General features: G+C 49.3%; 8 protein-coding genes across 8 annotated transcripts; 4 read left to right on the top strand and 4 right to left on the bottom strand.

Annotated features, from left to right (window-relative positions):
- Nucleotides 1-557: 557 nt before the first annotated feature.
- On the top strand, nt 558-2,678 carry Z518_03700 (uncharacterized protein; the record flags this gene model as incomplete). Its single annotated transcript, XM_013417410.1, has 2 exons — nt 558-879; nt 937-2,678. 2 exons carry the CDS (start codon nt 558-560, stop codon nt 2,676-2,678), a joined length of 2,064 nt encoding a protein of 687 aa, XP_013272864.1.
- Nucleotides 2,679-3,597: 919 nt separating this feature from the next.
- Nucleotides 3,598-4,459, bottom strand: Z518_03699 (uncharacterized protein; the record flags this gene model as incomplete). The annotated part of the gene is made up of 2 exons (XM_013417409.1): nt 3,598-4,202; nt 4,267-4,459. 2 exons carry the CDS (start codon nt 4,457-4,459, stop codon nt 3,598-3,600), a joined length of 798 nt encoding a protein of 265 aa, XP_013272863.1.
- Nucleotides 4,460-6,894: 2,435 nt separating this feature from the next.
- On the top strand, nt 6,895-9,005 carry Z518_03698 (uncharacterized protein; the record flags this gene model as incomplete). The annotated part of the gene is made up of 8 exons (XM_013417408.1): nt 6,895-7,270; nt 7,356-7,460; nt 7,518-7,757; nt 7,819-7,965; nt 8,028-8,139; nt 8,244-8,373; nt 8,424-8,651; nt 8,781-9,005. The coding sequence occupies 8 exons, from the start codon at nt 6,895-6,897 to the stop codon at nt 9,003-9,005; spliced, it is 1,563 nt and encodes a 520-aa protein (XP_013272862.1).
- A 1,823-nt stretch (nt 9,006-10,828) lies between these two features.
- On the bottom strand, nt 10,829-11,989 carry Z518_03697 (uncharacterized protein; the record flags this gene model as incomplete). Its single annotated transcript, XM_013417407.1, has 1 exon — nt 10,829-11,989. One exon carries the CDS (start codon nt 11,987-11,989, stop codon nt 10,829-10,831), a length of 1,161 nt encoding a protein of 386 aa, XP_013272861.1.
- Nucleotides 11,990-12,314: 325 nt separating this feature from the next.
- On the bottom strand, nt 12,315-14,948 carry Z518_03696 (uncharacterized protein; the record flags this gene model as incomplete). The annotated part of the gene is made up of 1 exon (XM_013417406.1): nt 12,315-14,948. The coding sequence occupies one exon, from the start codon at nt 14,946-14,948 to the stop codon at nt 12,315-12,317; it is 2,634 nt and encodes an 877-aa protein (XP_013272860.1).
- A 2,833-nt stretch (nt 14,949-17,781) lies between these two features.
- Nucleotides 17,782-18,318, top strand: Z518_03695 (uncharacterized protein; the record flags this gene model as incomplete). Its single annotated transcript, XM_013417405.1, has 1 exon — nt 17,782-18,318. One exon carries the CDS (start codon nt 17,782-17,784, stop codon nt 18,316-18,318), a length of 537 nt encoding a protein of 178 aa, XP_013272859.1.
- An 834-nt stretch (nt 18,319-19,152) lies between these two features.
- Nucleotides 19,153-20,340, top strand: Z518_03694 (uncharacterized protein; the record flags this gene model as incomplete). Its single annotated transcript, XM_013417404.1, has 2 exons — nt 19,153-20,271; nt 20,320-20,340. 2 exons carry the CDS (start codon nt 19,153-19,155, stop codon nt 20,338-20,340), a joined length of 1,140 nt encoding a protein of 379 aa, XP_013272858.1.
- Nucleotides 20,341-22,114: 1,774 nt separating this feature from the next.
- Nucleotides 22,115-23,233, bottom strand: Z518_03693 (uncharacterized protein; the record flags this gene model as incomplete). The annotated part of the gene is made up of 2 exons (XM_013417403.1): nt 22,115-23,005; nt 23,063-23,233. The coding sequence occupies 2 exons, from the start codon at nt 23,231-23,233 to the stop codon at nt 22,115-22,117; spliced, it is 1,062 nt and encodes a 353-aa protein (XP_013272857.1).
- Between the last annotated feature and the right edge of the window lie 1,257 nt (nt 23,234-24,490).

Here is a 24,490-nt window from a genome sequence, read left to right as displayed (position 1 = left end):
AAGCTCCGCCACCTTACAACGCTTGGCAGCCTTAGTCACGGCATCTCCACGCCCTCGCAAGCTACCACCCCAATTCTGGCGTCTTGCTCTGTCACTTCTCCCAGTGTTACAGGCATTATGTCTTCTCCAAAGCCTTCAGAATATGCCCATTACGGCAGCTCCCCGTAGAGCCTTCTCCACGCCCTGTCCTCTGGTTGATCAGCATTTTAACAATTTCCGTATCATCGTTTCTTGTTTCTGCTCCCTACTCCGGCGCCCTTGCTCTTGATTAGCGAGTGTGACATGTTCATTTGCAAACGATCGGAACGACAGGCACCTTGAACCCTGACGATTTGACCTTCAAGAGGGGTACTGTCTCACATCTTCTCCATGTATTGATATTCCCGGCTGTATCCTTTTTCCCTAAAGCCTTTTCAGTCTCCTTTTGGTATCAGTCCGTAAACACACCCCCCCCTTTCTGCCATCCTTTTTGCTTTATATAGTCATCATTGCTCGAACCTCAAACTATTAACAGGAAGAAAAAAAATAAAATAAAAGGGAAGACACTCGTTGCCGTCATGAAGGTCTACGAGAAGGTCAAGAATGACATTAAGACCGATGTCACCTGGAACCGGGTGTACCGGTATGGTATCCTTGGTGTCAAGGCTGCCCCAGAAGCGGCAGCTTTGTACGTCTTAGAGAAATTCCCCATCATCGGATGGCTCCCTCGTTATGATTATCGATGGCTCCTAAACGACTTCGTGGCGGGCTTGACTCTCGCTATTATGTTGATCCCCCAGAGTCTGGCGTATGCAAAGATTGCCACGATTTCAGTGCAGTGGGGTCTCATGTCCTCATGGCTGCCAGCCGTCATTTACGCCTTCATGGGCACTTCAAAAGGTATAATCGGTCTCCAACAAGAAAACCACAGTTTTGCTGACTTTTTTGCCTAATCAGACCTGTCGACTGGACCGACCTCACTTATCGGCCTCCTTACCTCGGACGTTATCTCAGATCTCACAAAAGAGGGTTACACCCCATCACAGGTAGCTTCCGCCGTAGCCCTGATGATGGGTGTATATGGAATGGGCCTCGGGTTCTTGAAGTTGGGCTTCCTGCTCGATTTCATTTCCTACCCTGTCCTCACTGGTTTCATTTCTGCTGCTGCCATCACCATCGGCTTGGGTCAGGTCGATAATCTCATTGGTGAAGACAATGTCGGCGATGGTACCGCCAACATCATCCATGATGTTTTCTCCAACTTCAATACCTGCAATGGCCGCGCAGCCGGGGTCGGATTCGCCGGCATCATTCTCCTGACCATCCTGCAAAAGGCCGGTGAGAGATGGGGCAGTAAGAACCGGATAATCTGGTTCTTGTCCATCACTCGTGCTTTCATCGCGCTCCTCTTGTTTACCGGCATCAGCTATGCAGTGAACAAGGGACGGGATCCAGATGATTTCCTCTTCGATGTAAGTGAGGTTCCCTCGACCAAAATTGGCTCTCCCAGGCTGCCCAATGGGTTTGACGGGAAACTCATCGCCAAGGCCAGTGGTGGCAGTATTGCTGCCTTCATTGCGGCAGCTGTCGAACATTTGGCCATCGCTCGTGCTTTTGGCTTGAGAAACAACTATGTCACAGATGCCAGCCAGGAACTCTGCTACTTTGGAGTGACAAACTTCTTCAACAGCTTCTTTGGAGCTATGGGTGTTGGCGGTGCCATGTCTAGAACCGCCGTGAACTCCCAATGCAAGGTCAAATCTCCCTTGTCTGGCTTCATCACCACCGGGTTCATTGTGCTTTCCATTTACAAATTCACCGGTGCTCTGTACTGGATTCCAAAAGCCACTCTCTCGGCCATCATCATCACTGCCATATGGCCACTGATTGGCTCTCCAAGGACTTACTATCATTTCTGGAAGACCTCACTTGCCGACTTCATTGCTTCTATGATCTCTTTCTGGGTGTCTCTGTTTGTCAGCACCGAGATAGGTATTGCCAGTGCCGTGGCTTTCAACATTGCCTATTGTCTTCTTCGTCAGGTCTTCAAACGGATTACCACTGTTGGTTCTGATGCACGCTCAGAACTCGCGGCTTCCTTAGATGCTGTTCGTGGAATGCCTTCAGACATTTCACCAGACACCCGCATCTTCCGTTTCAATGAGTCCTTCTTCTTCCCCAATGTCAACCGCGTGAAGACTATTATCCTCGACACTATTCAAACATACCATTCTCCGGAATACAGCCAGTTGAATGGCGAGGAGGCTGATCGGAACTGGTCGGTTGAGGGGGAGAGGCGTGTGGCCCGTCTGCGAAGGAAGGCTAAAACCCGAGGCGTCAATCTCCCCCTGCTTAGAGTTCTGGTGCTTGACTTCAGCAAGGTCAACTACTTTGACACAACTGCTGTCTTGGGCTTGAAGAACTTCTTCGTTGAACTCAAGAAGTATGCAGGAGAGAAAGTGGAAGTTCGATTCGTTGGCCTGGCCGAGATGACGCGTGAGCGATTCGAACGTGCGGGATGGGTCCTTATGGATCCCGATGCCTCCACTGATGGCGTATCGATGACTTCAGTGCGAGTGTTTAGAAGTGTGGCTGATGCGGTATATGCGTCCAGGCAGCCGGAGGAAGTCTGCGAAGTTGTTGTCAAGGGAGATCCGGACGAAAGTCCCGCCTCGATCTCTCACCGAGAGAAGATGTAAGACCTTACCATTATCGAAAAGCACACATATGGATTAGCAGCCCTGGGCATTTGTATGGGCACGGATGATGTTTTGGTGAGCCATATTGGCCACACGTTTGTTTTGATCGAGGATGAGGATATGAATCATGAGGGCATTTTATTGGTGACGAAGATGATTGGCCGGCGAGACAAGAGGTCAGGAGCACGAGGCAATGAAGGGAGCGGGTATGAGTGGCACTGGCGCTGGCGTTGTCGTTGTCGTCTTCCATCTCATTCATTCCGGAGACGGCGAAGCCAGAGCGCCGTATCTTTCCCTCGTTTGCCTGCTACAAAACACAGCGTTCAGAGGGGGGCAGAAGAGATGACTCTCCCTTATAGGAGATTTCCTTGGATGGAGATATATTCTCTAGTATAACCTTTCTCTTTGATGAGCTGATCTACCCAACTTTTTGGTTTGCATCTCCTGATATCCACTGAGCTTACAACTTTTAGCCGGTGAAACGAACCTTCACCGCAAAGCCGTTGGCCTGACCCGGGTTTCTCCATACGCCTTGATACGTGGTGTGCGCATGTGTTTTGTCAGCTGTCTTATCAGCTTGCTATCTCGGCCAATTTCGGAGGTCAGGCGACTGGCATGTTATCCCGTCAGACATTCGTTTCGTGCCAGTGGCTGGGAAAACGTATTTGCGGATGATGCCGTGGGAAAGGAATTGTCACAAGGCTACCCCCTTTTCGCCGGATTTTCTGATTATCCGAGCCACTATGGCTGAGTACATATCCGTGAAGCGCATCTTGAGCTTCCTAGAACACGGCGAGGCACCAACAAAATCCGCTTCACAAACTATTTCATAAAGACTCGACTTTCTTGAGTCTTGAGTGCCATCTTCCTGTCATCTGTTCTGTCCTGACGAGCTGTTTGACGCGTGTCTACCAGACCACTATTCCAGCCGAATCGTGCCCTTCGCTCCCCAGAAGAGCCACACGATAGCGAGCACAACTTTTGTGATTCCCGCAATCCATAGTGGCCATGCAATACCGCCGTCTCGCGTCAAGAATCCCCCAAGTACCGCCCCGAGGAAAAGGGCAATGGCGGAGATGAATCTGCGATTTCGTTTAGGGTTCTGAGTGATTGGTGCCGTGAACAAGACGGGGTCGAACATGAGATCGCAATACGTGCTCGTGAGTACAACTGTAGGCAATTCGTTATATGCCAACATCCTGCTCATCACAATTTGACCGGCCGATTGAAATGAGAGCAGTCCCAATGGAAGCAACACGATGTAATTCTTTGGCAGTTGGTTCCCAGCACCTTTGGGAACTACGTCACTGACCACGAGAACGCAGCTGATGAAGCAGAGTATGGCTTGAAAGATGAATGAACCGCTCAAAGTGCCGCGGCGAAGAGGTCCGAGGTAGCGACAAACTCGACTGAAGAAATAGGTGCCCAAACAGAAACTGAGGATGGCCGTGCCTGATTTGACCCATCGATATGGTTGACTAAGTGGCTGACCTGACATTCCCAGACCGGCATAAACGGTATTGCCTATGACATACCAACTCATATCAGCAATCCGCACGCCATTCTCCGGAGCTGCATGATCACCTACCCGTTTGCATGCTCACGAAGCAGCTCCAGACATTGAACACGGCACTATCGACTAGCCCTGAAATGAAGCATGCCACTATCAAAATCAAATCACCCCAACTTTCATCCGCTTCTTCTGAGAGATATTGCTTCCACGAAGCCATTCGGCTTTTCTTCTTGCGTAGCGAGTCATCTATTCCGTTGATGCCGTCCATATCGGCTTCAAGTTTATGGGGATATATCGGCCAAAGACGATGAAAGTTCAAAATCGTCAAGCAAAGACTGATCAATTCAAGTTCTCGCGAGGCTTAGCCACTTATTATAACTAACCAGGGACGACGGCTCCCCTCAAGCCCCCGATCGGATTTGATGAAACGAAAAGGGGCCACTCCGGAACCCGGTTCGGCTAAAATATGAAGCTCTATTTGGGGCCAGGGCCTCTGGAAGTTGGGCATTGCAATCGGCAATGTGGGAAAGGACATATCTCCACAAACTCTCAACGGGACTTTCTCCACAGATCTCCATGCACGCGCGATCTGCAGGATTCATGAAAGACCAAACGACTACGGTCTCCGCGTAAACGATTTACCGGAGCCCTCGTACCACAAATACTTGGCATGACGAGCGTTGACAATGTTTAAAAAGCCGGTTCGTCAACCGATATGATCCTCTCAGTCATGGAAGATGCCACGGGAAACTACAGAAAGTCGCCGAGTATGGAGTCCTGGCCTTTTCTACATCGTGGATGGCATTGGCGCTGGGCCAAGGGCACATCGAGAGTGACCATGTATGTGCATGATGGTTGCTAAGGGAGACTTTAAGTTTGTGCCGAGGTATGTACGTACGTGATGGTAGGCATCACTCATGAAGCAGAAGGCGACCGGTTAGAGTTCTCCGGCCCAGGCAAGGCCCATACGGTGAAGTTTGAGTCGGACTTTCTCCATGTCCTCATTCCATTATCGTGTCTTCTCCCAGGCTTGTTCCATTGATGATAGTTCCGTCTGGATGGTCGCCGCAGAGCAAGATGCTTCGAAGGAGACTGCAATACCAGCATGCCACAAAAAACTTCCTGACTGACTGCGTTTCCGTCAGAACAATGAAACCCAAAGACGGTTGTGCCCGGAACAGTGTGCGGCCAGAGCTCTTGCTTGATTTGGACGGTTCCTACAGCCATCTCTGGAGCGGGACGCTCTTTTCCATGAGATCTCGACTTTGGAGGTAAAGGGCTATCTTCGTTGTGGTGGAATCCTCCCCACTGGCTCAAGCGCATGTTTTTGGGGTCTGCTCTTCTCATATTAATCGGCATTTTGGATGCGATACTAGACTCGGCCACTCTATGTAATTAGATTTCAATACTCTCAACATCATGCACTTATTTGCACCCCGTGCCAAGCCCTCCCTCCTCTCTCTGTCATATCTGAATCACAACCATGCCTGAATCGTCCACATCAGAAGACTACTTGACGGCCCATCTCATAATGAGTACCACTTCCTTAAGGCTTATATCCCGGCGTCCAAACGGGAAAATATTTTCTCATCGAAGGCCAAGCTGCAAATCCCACATGTACACTCGTTTAGTGGAAGCCACCTCTCTGTTTTGGCCTGTGCTTACTGACTCCACATTGCTGGGACTGGAGGGATAAACGATGTACCGTGGCTAAAGAGCGTGACCGGACATTTCTCACCACGGGGCGATGGTCTGCTAAAGTGTACCTCTGCGTTGAAATTTACGTACACTACAGCCCGATTGTTTCACATGGTTTATCTAACGACAATGGAAGGCCATCTAAAACTGCTCCATGAGTTGGAAGGTGGAAATATGACTGACTTGAGGAGGATGGTGTAGTGGCTCGTTTCATCACTCTGACTACTCTCTGGCCGAATGGGCAATATTGGATATTTTATGACATGTGAGATGATTCATAGATCTGAGAGTACAGTAGCGGATGCTATCATCTCGTCTCTTCATGGCTCAATTGCTAGGTCCTACAAGAATTGCATTGGCTAGTCATTCTTGTACGTGCAAGTTGTCCCCAAAGATACTGACCAAATCATGCTCTCGCTAGGCAAGTCATCAATGTCGATGCCTTCAAAGGAGCAGCTCAAGCGTCCTGGCTGATATCCTTTTATCTTCGCTAATCGCACTTGGTCACTGCTAAATCTTATCGTTTAAGGGGCTTGCCATCCGAATCCGGAAATATGTTAATCCGAATTCCGACTGTAAACTTTCCCATCGGGACCTGCGCCATAATAACATTTGACCAGGATACAACCAATACGAAAACGCCACAAAAGAATGGAGCTGATGAGAGACCCCTAGAAATTTGAAACAATCACTAGGTTCAAAAGTGTCAACAAGTATATCAAAGTGCATTCAGCACAAATGCAAACGTCACAGCAGATACTTTGGATGAAGAGGGCAACCTCCGCCTCGACAAAACTCTTTGACAACCTCGGCTGATGGGGGATGTCAGATTCTGGTTTCGGTTGTGGACTTGCATTGCTCTCAATGGTATCCAATCACTGCGTCTCTATTTACATTTCACAACAGCTGGCTGACTCCTACAAAATCCATCCTTTTACATCATCTTGCTCGCTTCAGCTCTGAATCATGATCGAGTCGCTTCAAACAATCTGACATCAATCAGCCATGTCCTACATTCCCGTCATTGTTGGCGTTGGTGACACCTGCAACCGTTCCTCTCGCATCGAGGATGCTTATGAACCCCTACAACTCATTTTACAGAGCATTCGACTCGCACTGAAAGACACGGATCTGAACCACTCGAAACAAGAAAAACTCCAACGTGCAATTGATAGCATCGACGTTGTACGAACGTGGACTTGGCCGTATGATGACCTGCCCGGAGATATCAGTCAGAACCTAGGGGTGGACGCGCGACGCCGATTCTACACTGAGCATGGTGGGAATAAACCGGCCAAATTGCTGGACGATGCGGCAAGAAGGATTTCAAAGGGAGAAACGAAAGTTGCGGTTATCACGGGCGGAGAAGCGTTGGCATCATGTCAGATCTAACCCACCACTTCCCCTTTCTCAAAGATCGTTTGCGTTGCAATGCTTGTGTGCGGATTCTAATCCAAATGAAACAGTAACTGCCTGTGTCGCTGCCAAAAAGGTCCCTCCGCCGGGATGGACCAAAACCAAACAGAGTGTTGACTCTGTTTTTTCTGCTACCGACCGAGATCTTGGAACAAGTGAAACTGCTCCCGATGTTCGAATTAATGAACGAAAATGTTGACTATGGTTCTCAGACGTTGGAGCCGTCCACTCGATCGGAGCACCGATCCACGTCTACCCGTTGTTCGAGAACGGCTTCCGCGCCCATCGCGGCCAAACGATATCTCAAAATAACGAAGAATCCAGTCAAATGTACGCCGAATTCGCCAAAGTGGCAGAAAAACAACCTTATGCTTGGAATTATGGCAAAAAGAGTGCCGCCAAAGAAGACATCGGGACGGTGACGAAGCGGAATCGGATGATTTGTTTCCCATGTACGATATCACTACTCTCATAGTGGACTCCTGTGCTCCTTGCTCACACGACCGTTGACAGATCCACTGTTGATGAACGCATTCAACACCGTTAATCTTTCAGCTGCCGTCATCTTGACTTCAGCAACGTATGCCGAGGAAATGGGGATTCCGAAGACGAAATGGATTTACCCAGTCGGCGGTGCAGGGACGCAGGATAGTCCAAATTGTACGTCTACTGCTTTCCACCAGCTCGTCGACATTTACTGACACACAGTCTCGTTTTCACAGTCTGGGAACGACCGAACTATTTCTCGAGTCCGTCGATTGAGCGTTCCATCGACGCAGGCCTGAGAGTATCTGGTCTGGTCAAGGACGACATTGACTTGTTCGATTTTTACTCGTACGTATTTGACGCGCATTGACCGTTTCCCTTATTCATCATTTGCCTCTTTCCTTTTCATAGCAAAACTCGTGAGGAAAATGAACCCTGACATCGCGCGGAAGATGTTTCCCTATCGTTCCGAAAGTTGCAGCATCACATCTCAACCTCCCAATTACCCACGGCCACAGAGCTCTCACACTCCTCGGAGGCCTGACGAGCTTCGGTGGAGCGGGAAATAATTATTCCATGCACGTGAGAATCCTTTGTGCCTTGAGAACTGGGTGTTTCTCTAATTGTGTCAGGCAATAACTGAAATGACACGCCAACTACGCAAAGGCCAAGGCCGACACGGCCTGATCCTAGCAAATGGCGGTGTCATGACCTATCAGCATGTGATTTGCCTTTCGACAATGCGTCGACGAAGCGACTCTCCGTACCCTGAGCAGCCACCGTTGCCGGAATATGTGACGGATCTTCCTGTCCCGATAGTCGATGCGAAAGTCGAAGGCGATCAGGAGGCTACGATTGAGGTAAGGAAGAAATACCCCGGCACAGACTCCCTCTCCTTTCCTTACCAAGTTGGCAAAGAATGTCATTCCTCCTATACACTTTTGCTGGAGAACCGACGAAGCCTGACTTGACTTATCTGTTCGTTGTAGACATACACGGTCGAATTTGCCCGCGACAACACACCACTGCGTGCATACATTGTTGGCCGCCTAACGAGCAATGATCATCGGTTCGTTGCCAATCATGCGGACGAAGAGACATTGCAGAATATTTCGTCGGGACCAGAAGAGAAGATTGGCCGCGTGGGACGAGTGAGGAATGATGGAACGAGGAATTTGCTCACGCTGAAGAGGGATGCCATTGGCAAGTTATAACCGTAGTAGTGTAGCTAGAGTCGGCCTCGATTCGAGGAAAGGAATAGGGAGTATCCGGTGCGTTAAGGGTTGATTATTAGTTGCATAATTCTAAAGGAGATCCCGCACGCAATAGAAGAAAATTTCAGAATCCTGTGTCTACTACAATGCCCAATGTTTGTCCTTCTAGGGAAAGAAGTCTCCACAATGCAATTGGGAAAAAAGGGAGTTTAGGATATCCCTCACAGGGCGATATTCGCGATCAAGACACTGATGGCATAGCACGTCCCCAGCTATCTGCTTACACGCGTATCAATCAGCTCCGTATCTTGTGCGTGCATCCTTTCGTCCACCTACTCAGTTTCACTTCCCATCTCTATCATATCCTGGTTCTCCATTATTTCCTCAATTGAATGCCATTCACCAGTCTACCAGTCATAAACATCATCGTCGTCACACCAGCAACGTTAGTCCAACCCGCTCCTCAGGGCGGCCCATTAGCTCGTAGTCCCAAAAGACCATGATTTGATGCTGCCCTCAAATGGCGGCCAAGCCGTATTTGCGGTGCAATTTGTCCTTGACGTGCTGAGGGACATTACGTGGGATAAGGTCGCGACAAGCAACTTGTATGCGCAGGTAATCGAGCTGATTGTCCATGTAATTGCGGGGTAGGTCGGGAAGGAAGGGTATTTCGGAGGGATTCGAGTGGTTCATCGAATAACCATCGAGTATTGCCCCGATCCAAATTATCGCCGGCGAAGGCGTTCGAATGATCCCAGTTTATATTAGCCATGTCTTGGTCTTTCGGGATGATGCAAATCAAGTATCCCTGCAGAAGACGGTCTGCGTGGGCGGTCATGCGCGTGTGCTTTGGGACGATGAAGTTGAAACACTCTTCCTCACTGATTATCTGTTCGACCGTGAGTCCGTGGGAGATGCTGTGGATGTACTCTAGTCGAACTGCGACGGCAGTGGAAGATAACATGTTTGGATGGATTACATTTTGACTGTCAAATGCAGCGGGAGCGGGAGTTAGCATTGTTGGATGATATGAATCTTGATTTTGAGCCGCGGCATTCGTGGTATGAACAGCAATTGGTGTAATTTCTGGACTCGGAGGTGGTAATAAAGGCGGTGGCGAGAATAAAACCCTCCCAGGGGTGATTAGGCCCCGATTTCGAGTTGGTCTAGCCCGGTCATCAGGCGCGGCTTGAGAATCAGCTTTAGGGACCTGAGGTAGCCTCTAGAGCGAGCAATCTGAGCCAGGTGGCTGTTGTTGGGCGTAGAGGTTGATCGTCTTGGGCGTTTCCACTACGTTTTCTGATGTCTCACCAGGGACAATTTTGGAAAGAGGGACTATGATGACCTAGTCTTTGTATTTGAATGGATGAAGAGGATTGATATGGACCGCATCTTCGGAGAAGGACAACATTTTGCCGACTGTCTTGTTACACGTTATCGCTACCGCTCCGCCTCCTCAGCGAAGAAAATACTGAGGGCGGTGTATGAATGAAAGAAGTTGCGCGGTAGAGAGCACACAGTTTATGTGTGCGCGAGGTTGCGAATGCGAAGTAGAGGCGAATCGCGACAGGAGGTGGTCGCGGCAGAAAGCACTTCTTTACATTCTTCCTTCGTGGATGGATTTTTTGCTTGGACTGTAACTGAGTGGCTGCCAGAAAGCTTCGGATTTGATCGGACGCCAGGAGAAGTTCTCTCCATCGCCAAAAGCACTCCATGATAATATCAAGCAGTTGGAATGCAAGGTAGGTTTTCTCGCATTTGACTGGGGAAATAAGCGTTCCTTGATACAAAAGGTCCGAACTGTACAATTCTGCTTGAGTCTGCTAGCCGAAGACAAACTTCATCCAGTTTTGTTTCAAGCGTTGAGCACCTTCACGCAAGGGCCATTGCTTGATTTCGCAGACTCTGAGAACAATATCCTTTAGAAGGTCATCCATCATCTCCCCCGCACAATGAAGGTCGCTTTCAATCAGGATTCTATCATCTGGAACTCCTTTAATTGCACTGATGACCTTGGAAGGGGGCGAATTTGAGAAATTGATGGCTGTTGAGAACGAGAAATAGATGTCGACCGGAATATTGACGTTGAGAAATTGTTGTAGAGCTTCTGAAGGACCGGAATATGAATGCATACATACTCGTGGTGGGAATGGAAGCGGTTTTTGACACTCTGCTTGATCAATTATTGGTTCGTCTCCAGCCGCATGAGCCTTGGGAGTATTCAATCTCCTCTTTCGTCCTCGTTTAGATGGCCTTTCATGACCCTTCCACATATTTTGCATCAGCTCAAAGATCACGCCGTGTGTTTGTACACTGTGGACTGAGACTGGTCGCCCGAGCCTTGCTGCCAGGTCAAGTTGAGCTCTGAGAATTAACTTTTGGTGGTTCATGTTTACTCGATATGGTGTCAATGGTTTACCCTCGCGGGATCCAGGGGTATATTCTTCATCGGGTCCCCCAGTCTTGTCTGCCATATCCTTGGTGGCGGTGCTTGGGCCCTGGGGGAGTCGGAATGAACGGTCAAGTCCTACCTCTCCGACGAGGGCGAATGGAAATTCCCTGAGTTTTGATTCGGTGTCTTCCAAGAATCGAGAAAGTGATCGGGGATCCGGAAGAGTCTTTAGAAACTCGGGATCATCAGGCGTCGGAATGAGGACAGATCGGTAATGTTCAACGGGGTCGGGTTGGATATTGGTCTCTCGGTCATCGTACATTTGGTGAGAGAACCATGGGTGCCATCCAAAGGCTGGAATCACTTTTGCAGAAGTTTCCTCGGAGAAATCTTGCTTCGAGTCAATGGGGTACATTCTTGCAACATTTTCGACCATGTCCTGATCCTGTGATCTCGTGGACATGATGGTAAGACCTCTTGCTTGCATGGTGGCAATGTCTTTAACAGAAGCCATAATATCAGTGGGATGACAGTGAGCATCAAAGACTCCGACCTGCCGGATAACATCACTTTCGTTTTCATTGTCATCCATGATGGCAAAATGCAATGGTTAAATTGCAAAAATGGATGCGATCAAATGATATGATTTTAATGTCATTTGAAATGAGACCAAATGAGCTCACGACAACACACCCTCAGCGGGCAAAAATGTCGTACAATATAAAGTTGCCTCGCGATCCGGATGCTTCATGGAAAGACAAAGAGAATCAGGTTCTGAGATAAATAAAGTCATATTATACCAATCTTCATACACCCATCCGTCCATTCGTCTAGTAGAGCCAGAGATTGCAATCATACAGCCTCCGTCGCCACGTGGACAGGGCAGACCCATACATGTCTGCATTGTGTATACATAATCAAACCACAAATTCATTTCCCAACGCCAACGACTCTGGTTCGGCCAGCCGTACATCCCTATCTAGACCCCATGAAGAAATAGAGTCATCCTGGCTTTCGTAACCCGTGTCATTGCTGTGTATGCTATCCCGCCTCGGATATTTCTCCATGCTATTTTTTGAACCCAAGACGTCAGCCGCGAAAATAATACCATGTGATAGAGCTCGAACCTCTTCTCCACCAGCAGGTGCTGGTGCTCTAATCATGGGTAACCGTCGGAGAAGATGTTTGACCGCTGCTTGGGTCAGTATACTGGCATTTGCGGTGTCAAGACCTTTCGAGGAGAAATATGATAGGGCTTTTTCTTGGTCATGGTCATATTCAAGGATTTGGAGGGTCTTCGCGCAGTGTAAGCAATTCATGATATCAGCTCTGGCCGATACCGGTGTTGAAGAGTCAATAAAATAAGGCGGCTGCGCATCATCTGTTGATGGGCCGTTCGGGGTGGATACCTCCATCGCTCTGGACGCACGGGCGAAACAGGTACTTCGGGCGACAGTGCTCAAGACGGAGCTGGCTGCCAATGCCCGTGTCTCAGCTGCAGAACCTGGGGGGGCGATTTTTAGTGCAACGGTGAGGTGTTTCTGCACCAGGTCGGAATTTTCGGGGTATTGTAAAGACAATTCCAGAGCCTTCGTCAAAGAGTATGTTGATCGCCATGCCGCAATTGCGTCCAGCGGTGACTTGACGGCGTGGTCTTCGACGACAACATCCAAAAGCTGGTTTGAGGAATCCTCTTGCGTGGGTCGATCGTACATGAGGTTGTACGCTCTTTGGCAGACTGTGTCTAGAAACACGTCGTCGCACGGCATCTCGAGCATTTCAGAGAGATACCGCGGAAGTCGATCAGAATGACGCAGGGGTAATTTATCGTGTGACTCCTTTGCTCGGCTCCATTGTCGGTTTGTAAAGAATTTCCCAACGCGGTTAGCAATTCTGGAAGTGGCCGTTCCGAATGATCCCACGTTCCACAGCAGAACCCGACAATGAAGCGCTTTTAGCATCAATCTCAAGGGTGTACTGGGTAGGGTGCCTGATCCAAAGATGGTCAAGACCACTCTGCTGCGGCTGACTTCGACATCTCCCCCCGCCAACTGCGCATCAATGGCAATATCCCAAGCTTTGATCCGGGCAACGTCATCACCGGCAGTGCGACCAGTAAGCCAAGCGTATGCGCGTTGCCCAAATAGGTAGCCAAAAGTGTACTTGAGCCATTCAGAAGTGATTGCAAGCCATTCCGGAAAGAAGCTGTGGTGAGGGAGACGTAGCTCCTGCATGCTTGTGCTCCAAGCTCGACGCCTGACCTCGATTGGGGAGGCCGGAGCTGGTGCCTGATTCGAATTTGTGCCCAGCTCTTCAATGTCGGCTTTGGGTGGAGGTTTTGAGTTGAAGAGATAGGAGAACATCAGGAAGGCGAGCACTGTCAGAGCAACAAATCCCTTGACCAATGGAATAACGCCTCCTGCCCGACAAAATTGGCTGAAAGCGGCCAGATAAATCTTGGGAGATCGGAGGAATTTCCAGCCATCAAGAAGCTCCAGAGGAATGCCAAAAAGGCCTTTCTCACGGGACTCAGTGCCTGTATCAGATTCTGTGAAACCATCCATGATCATGAGACCAGCCAAAGAACCGAGCATAATTCGCGTAGGCCATTTGCCCATGAATTTTGCCCGGTCGGATGGAGTGTCGTAAATATGGCCATAATGCTCTTGAGGCTGATTCTGGCGTAACCGGCGCCAGCTTTCGGGAAGGGGAATCAAGCCCTGGGGTGGATTTGACGGTGTTTTGGTACTGTCAGATGGGGGGGTGGGATCGGAGTTTGCTTCCTCGATGATTGTGTCGCTTGTGAAAGCTGCAGTCCGTTGGGCGTCATGACCTCCCTGGGCAATGACTTTGTCTAAGGTCTCGAGTCGTTCTTTAAGGGATCTATTCTCCTCTTCGAGCCGTTTGGTGCGGAATTCCAAGTGGCGAATATACTCGACAGCCTTTGTCAGGATTGAGGCTTTATTGAGCTTATTGCTTGGGGTGAGACCGTCCAAGTCTTCCTCGTCAGAATCTCCCGTCGAAACGTCCCGTGCTTTTGATTTCTTGGTAATTCGAAGACTAGGTACGCTATCCCTCAGCTCAGCTATCTTTTCATTGAGATTGGCACGATATCTCTTCTCAATGACGTTGTGTGGACGCTTCTTTGCGGCTGGCGTCGGGGCGTCGTGATGGTGATCGGTCGTTGGCACGTCGGTGGGAGAGAGTTTCCGCTTTAGCACTGGACGCTCACTAGGAGTTGTTTGCTCTCGTAGAGTATCCCCGCTCAGTCTTAAATCCAGACTGGAACGTGATTCTGGGGATGCCGAACTGTGCCGGGGAGTGAGGACGTCGAGTGCAGGGGGGGCGGTGAGGAGATCGGTTGTGAGAGAAGGTTGTGCGTCTCCGTTTGCGGTCGAAGAAGGGGAAATTGGAAGTTGGAAGAGGTGTTGAGGTTCAACAGTGGAGGTATCTTCAATGGAATTGGTCGTAGAGGCATTGGCCGTGCCGTTCCAATCCAGCCATTTATCAAACTCGCGGCCGGCAGAGTCGAGATTGAGTCGCGATTCCATGACAGGTTGTCTGTGGGAGATTATCGGGTGCGACAGTCAGATTTCATGGTTCTCATATGATTCTGAAGTGGGTGATGTGGTCGCAATGTATTTAAATCGTAGTCAGTGGCCGTGGATATTGAAGAGGCGGCATTGAAGAACATCAAGGAGAATTCTCGTATTAACGATATGGAGATGCAGGAAGCCCTCCAGAAAGTGATTTGAGTCTAATTAGCCTTGCTCGTGCATTGCAGGGAGCGCAGATAACTTCGTGTCATTGGCTGGAAAAACAAACCCTACTCGGGTTCCCAACATCCGCATGCTAAGCCACAATAATACAAAGGCCACGCAGGACTCCAGGTCGGCAGGATTTTTCACGGACTCGGACGGGGATCTCTTGAGGATACAGACATCATGTTGGGGAGAGAGACGCTCTTCCAACGTGCTTTGGGAAGAAAATACGAACCAACAATGAGTCCTCCTGAACTCGTTCAGCATTTGCAGTTCTCTACCATTTATCTGTGCCCCCTTTGTCTTTTCGGAATATCAGTTTTTCCGTTATTGCGGTGTAGACACACCAGGGAAGAGGGGGGGGGGGGGGTGACCTGTTCAGTTCACGCTGTACAGAGAAGGGAATACGAGACTGCGGATTCAGCTTTGGTGCAAGAAGCAAAGTCGAAGCGGGTATTCTTCTGCTGCATCGTTGCTCTTCTCTCGATTCGTGCGGATGCCACCACGACGGACGTTCACAGCAGGACGGTAGGGAAGAAATGATCGTCAATCTCAGCCGCCATTGAAATACCAACAACGCATTCAACTCGAGTTATCAGCGCAGTTGTCGACGAAATTGGAGGAGGGGATGTCAACTAGATGCATATGGCGCGCATAGGTTCGTGGAAAGTTCGTCGGAAGAAAAAGGGTATCCTGCAAGTTGGTGGGGGAGATTTATTGGCTCGGTAAGGTCGCAGTCCGGCATACAAATACTGAGTATTTGAGCAGGCTCTGTATGATGTTGAAACATCGCCCAAGATCAATATGGTCCAGATGGATTTCGGCATTTCTGGACCTGGTAGTAAGTGGGCGGCCAGCTTTTGGCCCAGCAATGCTCGACCTTGGACTTTGGCGAGCAAAGAGTCGGAGTGAATAGAGGAGATTTCTGGCCTGCTATAACTGGCTACCGAGTAGCTGCAGTAGTCCTCCCACACAGAGAAAAGTGGACGTAAAGAAAGTATTCGATGAAGTTCTCAGACCATCGAAAGAGGAAAACTTTTGTGTGACAATCCTTGCCCCGCATCTTGAGGATCGAGTATTGGGAGACGGCAGAGGACAGATGACATGATTCACACTCGGTTTGACGGCAGATGGTGTCTCCACCTGTATCACCTCTTCTTGTACTACTGCATTGTAGTGCCCACAGTATGCTTTGTTGTTCGCGGGAAAGGACAAGTCGTTGTGCTGGTCAGTGGTGAGTGGTCAGGCAGTTCCGCGAGAAAGGAGTCAAGTGAGCCATATATTGGGTACTATGGAGTTGGTCCATACAAAATTCTCTGTGGGCGGTTGGTGGTGATACTGAGGCCTGTAGGGCAGGCGATTGTCTGCCTCCGCTTTATCAGATTGAGGTAGAAAATGATTTGGAAATCGACCGGTACGGGTCCGATTGTTGAATGGTGCATGACTGGTATGGGAAGGGTAAGCCGCCTCCGTAGCTACAGGGTATACCTGGCACCATTCATGTACGTCTGCCAACAGCCTTCCAGTCTCCCTTCCCCTCAGGTGAGTCAAGCGAGGGCCGAGGGGCCGCGAGAACCGAGAGACAAGGCCAGGGGAGTGGGACACACAATAACGCAGTCAACTAGATGAAATGATCCGATTCAGCAACAATGTCCTCATGACTCTCTGTTTGATACACTGTAATGTCTATCAGGGGGATGTCTATTGCAATCCCCCCAACCCCAAAACTGTTTCTGGCAGGCGGCTGTGGCGTCGACTTCGGCGTCATTGGTGCAAATGTTTTTGTTCTTGAATTTTCGCGTGGCTGCAGCCCCGTCAATCCACCGTAATCCAGTCGAACCACTACGCCAAATTCGTCGCACCACTTCTTTTCGTCTCCCCGCCGAACAGAGCGACAACAAAGTGCTCTTTTTAAAGTTTCCTCTCCTGAGTCAGATGTCCAATCCGCCCTTCGTTGCCCTGCAGAGAACATTCTCAAGGTCCAATTGTAAATGATGACGGGGCAATCCCTATCTTTGAAAGCAATTTTTAACTCACGTGTTCTCCAAGGCTGATCCTCACCAATATTAACGGCCCCGTCTCCCAGACTTCTTGCTTTGTATTCCTCGATGCCCCTCTGGCTGGTTGATGAGTTCCACCCGGCAGTAATTTCCATGTGCTTGGTTGTTCAACTACTATTCGATTTGGTCCATCACAGACAGTCCCGCCGCAATCACCGCCAATCCTTGCTGATCTTTTTTTTCCACCACCATTACGCTGCAGATCGTCGTGCCCTGGCAAAGCCACCTTGTGCTGACCCTCCAAGCTTCTGGTACACGCTTAGACCTCGGGCATTAACCTGTCTCCTTCCCACGGTACAATATCCATATCAACAGAGTTCTACCTCCACTCGAATCAGGTTTTGAAATCATCCTCACCACTTCCACAACATCCCATCCCGGCTGACGACCCGAACTTGGCATCCATATCAAATACACTAAATCTGATTCTCCAACTCTACAGCTGCCGCATGCACACAACACATAGTTACTTGTTGAAGCGTCGCAGTGATCTACAGGTATAAGGCCTGCGGAGTTCCTCTACAACCCTTTCAGCCTGCTCCTCAATGGGGCATAACATCAGAATGAATTCCGACGTCCGCTACACGCCTACTTCACCACTCTCTCCCCGACCCCCTACTGGTCATCAACCTCGATCAACTCAACATGGCCGTCAACCCCCTAGAAACATGCACATGAGTCTTCCTCGATTTCATCCCGCAAACTTCAATCATCTCGATCCACCCGCCACCCCGTCGTCAACGATACAAAGTCCGGCTATCACACTGAACCGAGTCACACAACCGGTCCAGATGGAGTCACCAAGATTGATGCGCGAAAAGCAGCGGGAGTTTCTGGAGAGAGCCCATTTGTCATCCAAAATCGCGGCCTCCTCTACTGGCATCAAGCCTGGTGCTCCTCGTCTTGACCCTCTCGGTAGCCCCAAAGGTCCAGTGACACCTCTCACTCTCGAGGACGCCGGTGATTACTTTCAAGTGGCAAGAGCGGGAAAGGCATCGCCAGCTGCAAGTCCCGGCCCGAGAAGTCCGAGAAGTGATGCTCCTTCGGACAAGGAAGAGTCGAAAAAGAAAAATGTCAGGCCAACTGACGGTCATCAGTGACCGTATAAATAACTCACCATCACGATTCATGATCGACATATTATACCACTTATCATGACTTGAACGAGTTCCCTTTGTTACGATGGCATACGTACCTTGTGCGGGGTCCACGGTACTTTATATCAGCAACTTCCACGGATGACCTCGGGTATTGGAGTCTCGCTCTCTGTCCCTATGGACATTGTCGATCACTTCACGCCCAGGAGACTGGCCAAAAGTTCGGGTTTAGATCCATGGGCTAGCATTTTGAGGGACTGCAGTGCAAGTCATTAACCGAGGCTGCCTGGTGCAATTGACGCATTTTCATGGATGAAACTGGTTAAGGGGATACCCATATATTTGCATAGCGATCGAAGGGGATACCACTAGAATGTTTGTGGTACCAAAAGGGTCAATGCCCCATTAGGGGCGACTTAAATTACGAGTCATAGAAGATCAATTAGCGATTGAGACCTAGATTCCCCTCCAAGAATTAGACTGAAAAAGTCCTCTCTAATGCTTCGTGGCTTGAAAAGGAGAAACAAATGTCCAGAAACCATGTGGTGGCGGTGCGGTCGAATTACGAGACACGGACCGAGTAATTCCCCCTTGCATAGTACGTAAATCCATCAGCATCACTTCACTGTCAATCAATTCTCGAGAAATCTTTACCACGACATGTTGCGTTTCAGCTGCGGACATTAGAGATTTACTTCTCCGCTGCCTTCGTCCTCTTTCGATTCCATCCCGCCGCACCGTCCGTCTCTCTCCCCGACAATGCCTATCGTCACGGAAACGTCTCTTGAGGTGACACCTTGACCCTTTAACACCGACGCATTGAGAACACAGTAAGATATGCCCTACTTCGACATGCGCCAAACACGAAGTACCAATCGGACAACCGTCCTCAGTGTCCTCCTGATAGTGGTCTTCATTTACTTTCTCTACAGCATCCACCACACCTCCGTTGACCCTACCGAATTACGACAACGAAAATCAGACGCCGCAGCAGATAATCCCCTTTCTCCTCCCACTTCAGCCTTCCGCAAACAACCCAATTCTCCAAATTCTCATGGTGTCCGCCGTCCTCCTCCGGTTGTACATTATCAACTCAATAGCCTTACGGCGTCAGCATTTCCTGCGCAGAAGAATGAAAAGATCCTCATCCTCACCCCTCTTACCCGATTCTATCCTGAATACTGGTCCAATCTCGTCGCCCTGACCTATCCACATGAGCACATCAGTTTAGGCTTTATCACACCCAAGACAAAAGAAGGAAATGCCGCCACTGCAGCGTTACAAGAAGCCATCAAAGAAACCCAGTCGGGTCCGGAAGAAGAGCGCTTTCAATCTGTGACTATCCTGCGGCAAGATTTCGATCCGCCTATAATCTCACAAGATGAAAAGGAACGACATAAGATGCAAAATCAAAAGGCCCGCCGGGCATCCATGGCTCGCGCGAGGAATAGTCTCCTCTTCACCACCATTGGTCCACATACATCTTGGGTGTTATGGTTGGATGGAGACATCATCGAAACTCCCCCAACCCTGATTCAAGACCTTGCCAGCCACGACAAAGACGTCATTGTACCGAATTGTATGCAGCGATTCATCAATGAGAGAGGGGAGCCCGATGTTCGACCATACGATTTCAACTCGTGGCGAGATAGCGACATGGCACAAGAACTCGCTAGCATGATGGGCCCTGATGACATCTTACTTGAAGGGTATTCTGAAATGCCGACATATAGAACACTGATGGCAATGTTGGCCAAGACGGGTGCCAATCATGACGAACGACGACTGATGCCCCTAGATGGTGTTGGTGGGACTGCTTTACTGGTGAAGGCGGAAGTTCACAGAGATGGAGCCATGTTTCCTGCTTTTTCATTCTATCACCTCATAGAGACAGAAGGGTTTGCAAAGATGGCTAAACGACTTGGATTTGAATGTTGGGGCCTGCCTGATTATTTTGTGAGTTCTCCCATTGTGTCTCCATTCCCTTGATTAACGTAACAACAGGTGTACCACTACAACGAATGATAACAGTCTTCACTTGATTTTTGTCCTGCAACACGAATTCCGAGGACTTATGAACCTTGAATCGTCTCTCAATGTCTATGATCGACCAAAATGAACCTCCCGCTTTTGAGACCATCTTTGGTCATGTCTACAGACTGAAGAATTGGAGATCGACTTTCAATCCCGTTCTGTCGTCAATCACCCACCATCGTCATGAGAGACCTTCATCTTCACGATCCACTCTCCGATACACATCATAACAACTCCTCTGCCACACAAAGGCATGAAACGTGACCACCAATGCTTGGATCCAATGGAATCCTCATACCTGATCATCGCTTCTGACGGCCAAAAGGGCCGAGGAATAAAATAGAATATTTGGCTCTGTAGAACAAAACAATAAAAGCTAAGGTGGGCATGGCATAGCATGGCATGGTGTGGTATGTCCATTTGCTAGTCACATAACTGGATGGCGCACCGGGTGTTTACGAGCGAAAAGAAATTTCAGATTCATTGCATCGCGAACACGCGCAGATAGGAAATGAAATAGAAACCAGGAAATTCGCCACACGTATAATGGAAGGCTCAATATTTCTCTTTTCCTTGCCCTTCCACAGAGAACTTCCATCGCCTTCGCTCGGGGATCGGGAAGACCCGTGTGCTGCAGTTTAGAAAGGCTGTCTTTTTCTCGCTGGACTTTTCCGATCGTATCCTTATCTATCGGTTATCGACTACGAGGACCTCGAGCCATCCTTTGCCATCTAAGCATTGAGACTGGTTACTGCCACAGGGCGAAGGACTCAAAAATGATACGGCATTCAGCCTAGGACTCCGGTTTAGATCGTCAGAAGATACTTTAAGTGGCACAATAGACAAATATCCTGAAAGTCAACTCAGGTCTTTTCTCGTAAGGTCTATACCAGTTCGCTGGGAATATGTATCTTCGAGTCGAAGGTACGAATGGGTGCTCACTCGGGGGGACGTTGGAGGGTTCATCCTGTGTGCCGCTTCTTATTACCTCAAACGCCTTGTGGAGGGCTTATATCTCTCTGTAGGATCTTTCCTTGCCGCCCAACGCGTTGGTCGCAGTCCATGCCAAATGTGCAAAACGTGATTGTCCTCTAGGGATATGCTCTGACGGCACCAAATCTTCGTCAAAACAGGGAAGGATTGTACGGGTGCTGCAAAGGACCTCATGTATCAGCATTCGAGCTCCTGCAGTGTGTCGCATGGCATCGGCGACGGAGCGTAGAAGCTTCAGGGTGTCCTCATCGTCGAGTTCTCGTCTGATTTTGGTGATCAGTAAGGACAGAGGGCTCAAATACCAGATGTTACCTCGGTTGATATTAGTCCTGAACGACAAAATCTATCTGGCCGGTCTTCACCTTGGAGTCGAGGTCGTGGGGCATTGCCTGCAGTGTCGCTCAATTAGTGAATCCACGCGCACTGCCATTGAAAGCGTACCTTTTTCAGCTGATCAATTGCGGGCTGAAGATCCTGGAAAACCCAGTGTAGATTTGGATGGTACCTGACGATACCATCCCCGATCCCGCACCCAACGTCGATGACGACAGAGGAATCCAATTCGTGCCCAGGGTGGTCGGCCAAGCTTTCAGGAACAATATTACTCACAACTAGAAATTCGGCAATGGCTCCAAGATCAGCGCTTAAGCTTCAACAGCGTAGCTGACTATATACAGAAAGTCATGCGTGCAAGGCTGAAGCAGATCGAAACTTCGACTATGGCGTGCGTCAGGCAAATTACCATCCTCATCATCAATTCTCCTCCCCCTTATCACGAAGCAACTCTCACGACGACCTTACCAAAATGCTTCTGATCCCACATATACTGGTATGCTTCTTGCAATTCCTCCCACGCAAACACCCTCTCATCAACCACAACCGGTACCTCACACGCCTCAATGGTCCGATTCATATCCTGAAATAATAGCCGACTTCCCACGGCACTCCCTCGAACAATGCAGGCATGGGACAATGCTTCCAGCATGTTTGGTGTCTTCTCCGCCTCCGCACCGCCCAAATACCCGATAATACTAATCACGCCCTCAGGCTTAATGGCCGTTAGACTCTGGCGCGTGGTGGTTGGCCCACCAAGCTCGACGACAATATCCACACCCAGTCCGCCAGACGTCAAATCTTTCACTGTCTTCCCCCAATTCGGATCGGTTCTATAGTTAACAACATGTTTAACGCCGAGTTTCTTCAACTTCTCCGCCTTCTTGTCAGAGGAGGTGGTGGCAACGACAATCGCCCCGGCGGCGACCGCCAATTGCACGATCGCGATACTGACGCCGCCCGTGCCCTGCGTCAGGACATAGTCCCCAAGCTTCAAACATCGATCTTGGAGCCCGAATAGTGCATTCCACGCTGTCACCCAAGCGCAGGTAAGAGTGCTGGCCTCCTCGGCACTCAGGTTGGCCGGGGCTTTAACCAGCCACGTCTCGGGAAACACGGCATACTGTCGCGAGGTGCCGTCGATCTGGCCGCCGAGGCCAACCCACAAATCTGCTGCCTTGATCCGGCCTGCTTGGTGCGTCGGTCTGAACTGTGTGCATACTCGGTCGCCCACTTTGAACTGGGTCACTTTGGCGCCCGTCGCCAGCACAATGGCCGATGCGTCCGAGCCGGGAATGCGAGGGAAATGACAGGGAAAGGGGTATTTGCCCTGAGAGTTGGCCAAGTCAGCGCAAGTGGTCAGGAAGAATGAACAAAGCCCGCATACATTTACAATGACCAAATCTCGATGGTTTAACGACACCGCTTCGACTTTCACCAAACAGCCATAATCATCTACCTCAGGAATATCGACGCCATGCTCCAGTTTGAGGTCTTCGAATCCCTTGTTCTGGTGGAGAACATATTGGGAGGTCTTCTTTGGCAGCGGCTCAGACATCGTGGAGCGATATTTGCGGAATGACAGCACCAAGTATGGATCTGCAACGGTGATGCCAACTTAAAAGCAGATCAGATGGGACGACAACAAGTTTTAAGAACAATGAAAGTTATAGCTATGTTATAAACCCAAAACACCATCTCCGAGACCGGCGTTAAGCGTAAAATCTACATCATGCTTAATACGTAGTTCTGGTGTGGTGAAAGTCATCCTCCCCCACAATAACTAATCTCATAGTCCAATATCACAGAAAATCAGAACGGTAGCGATATCTTTCGCGGTATGACTCTACTTTATTCTTTTCAACGCCAAAGTAATGCTTGACCTATGACGAAATGCGCTCTCACTATAAATGTCATATCTAGGACAGGAGAGGGAAGATAAGGAAGAGGGTAATGCCGCAATGGCAAAAGTTGACTGAAATAGTCGTTGGGGTTTATCTGTATCTTTTTTTTTGACGGTTGTGTGGGGTAGCAGGAGTGGGCCTAGAATGTGTCACGTGACAATAACCATAGTATACCCATTCGGCGACGTCTAGCGGTCGAACGATAAATGAACTTTCGAACACGCTCTCTAAAGCAGTCCTCCTTGGCCCAATTCTGCAGCAAGTCTCTGCCCATTGGTACGTTTGCATGAAATGAACTGCAGCTCTGATTGTGGTCGTAATCGCACTCCTGAGGTGGGATTATGTCACAGTGTTGTCAAAAATGGATATTATTGAGTGTTTTGGCTCTTCCAGATGAGTGTAGGATAGTCAAGTTGAAGAATCGTCTGGAGAAATTGCTTTGCTACTGAGACTCGAGTTCCATTGAAGATGCCAACATAATGCTATACAATTTTTCTGGAATGGGTGTCGATGGCGGCGTATATCTCACATAGCCGCTCATGCGGCTGCTTTTTAATGCGGAGCAGCAGCTCAAAACAAAAAAGAAGCACCCCTCCCATAGCCGGTCTCTAACTAACTTATAGATGGGGCGCCGCAGCCAGTGAAAGCTGAAGGAGAGAGCCTGAGTCAGCGACTCTCCCCACACGAGTATGACATCAACAATCACTGGCTTGAGCATTACGTTTACCCTGGAAGAATAAAATATTTACCTGAATTTTAGGTTTTAGTCACGTGATTTCCGTGACCTGAATGTGTGGTTGTGCCAAGACTTGCCAAGACAGTAGCGTTGGCCAATAACGTGAGGATATGGCTTGGCACTATTTCGAAACGTCGAGACACTGGTATGGTCGATCATCTCTGCTGTCGATTTC

Source organism: Rhinocladiella mackenziei, assembly GCF_000835555.1.
Source record: "Rhinocladiella mackenziei CBS 650.93 unplaced genomic scaffold supercont1.3, whole genome shotgun sequence".
In the NCBI taxonomy this organism is placed as follows: domain Eukaryota; kingdom Fungi; phylum Ascomycota; class Eurotiomycetes; order Chaetothyriales; family Herpotrichiellaceae; genus Rhinocladiella; species Rhinocladiella mackenziei.
This window is presented reverse-complemented; position numbering and strand designations above follow the sequence as displayed.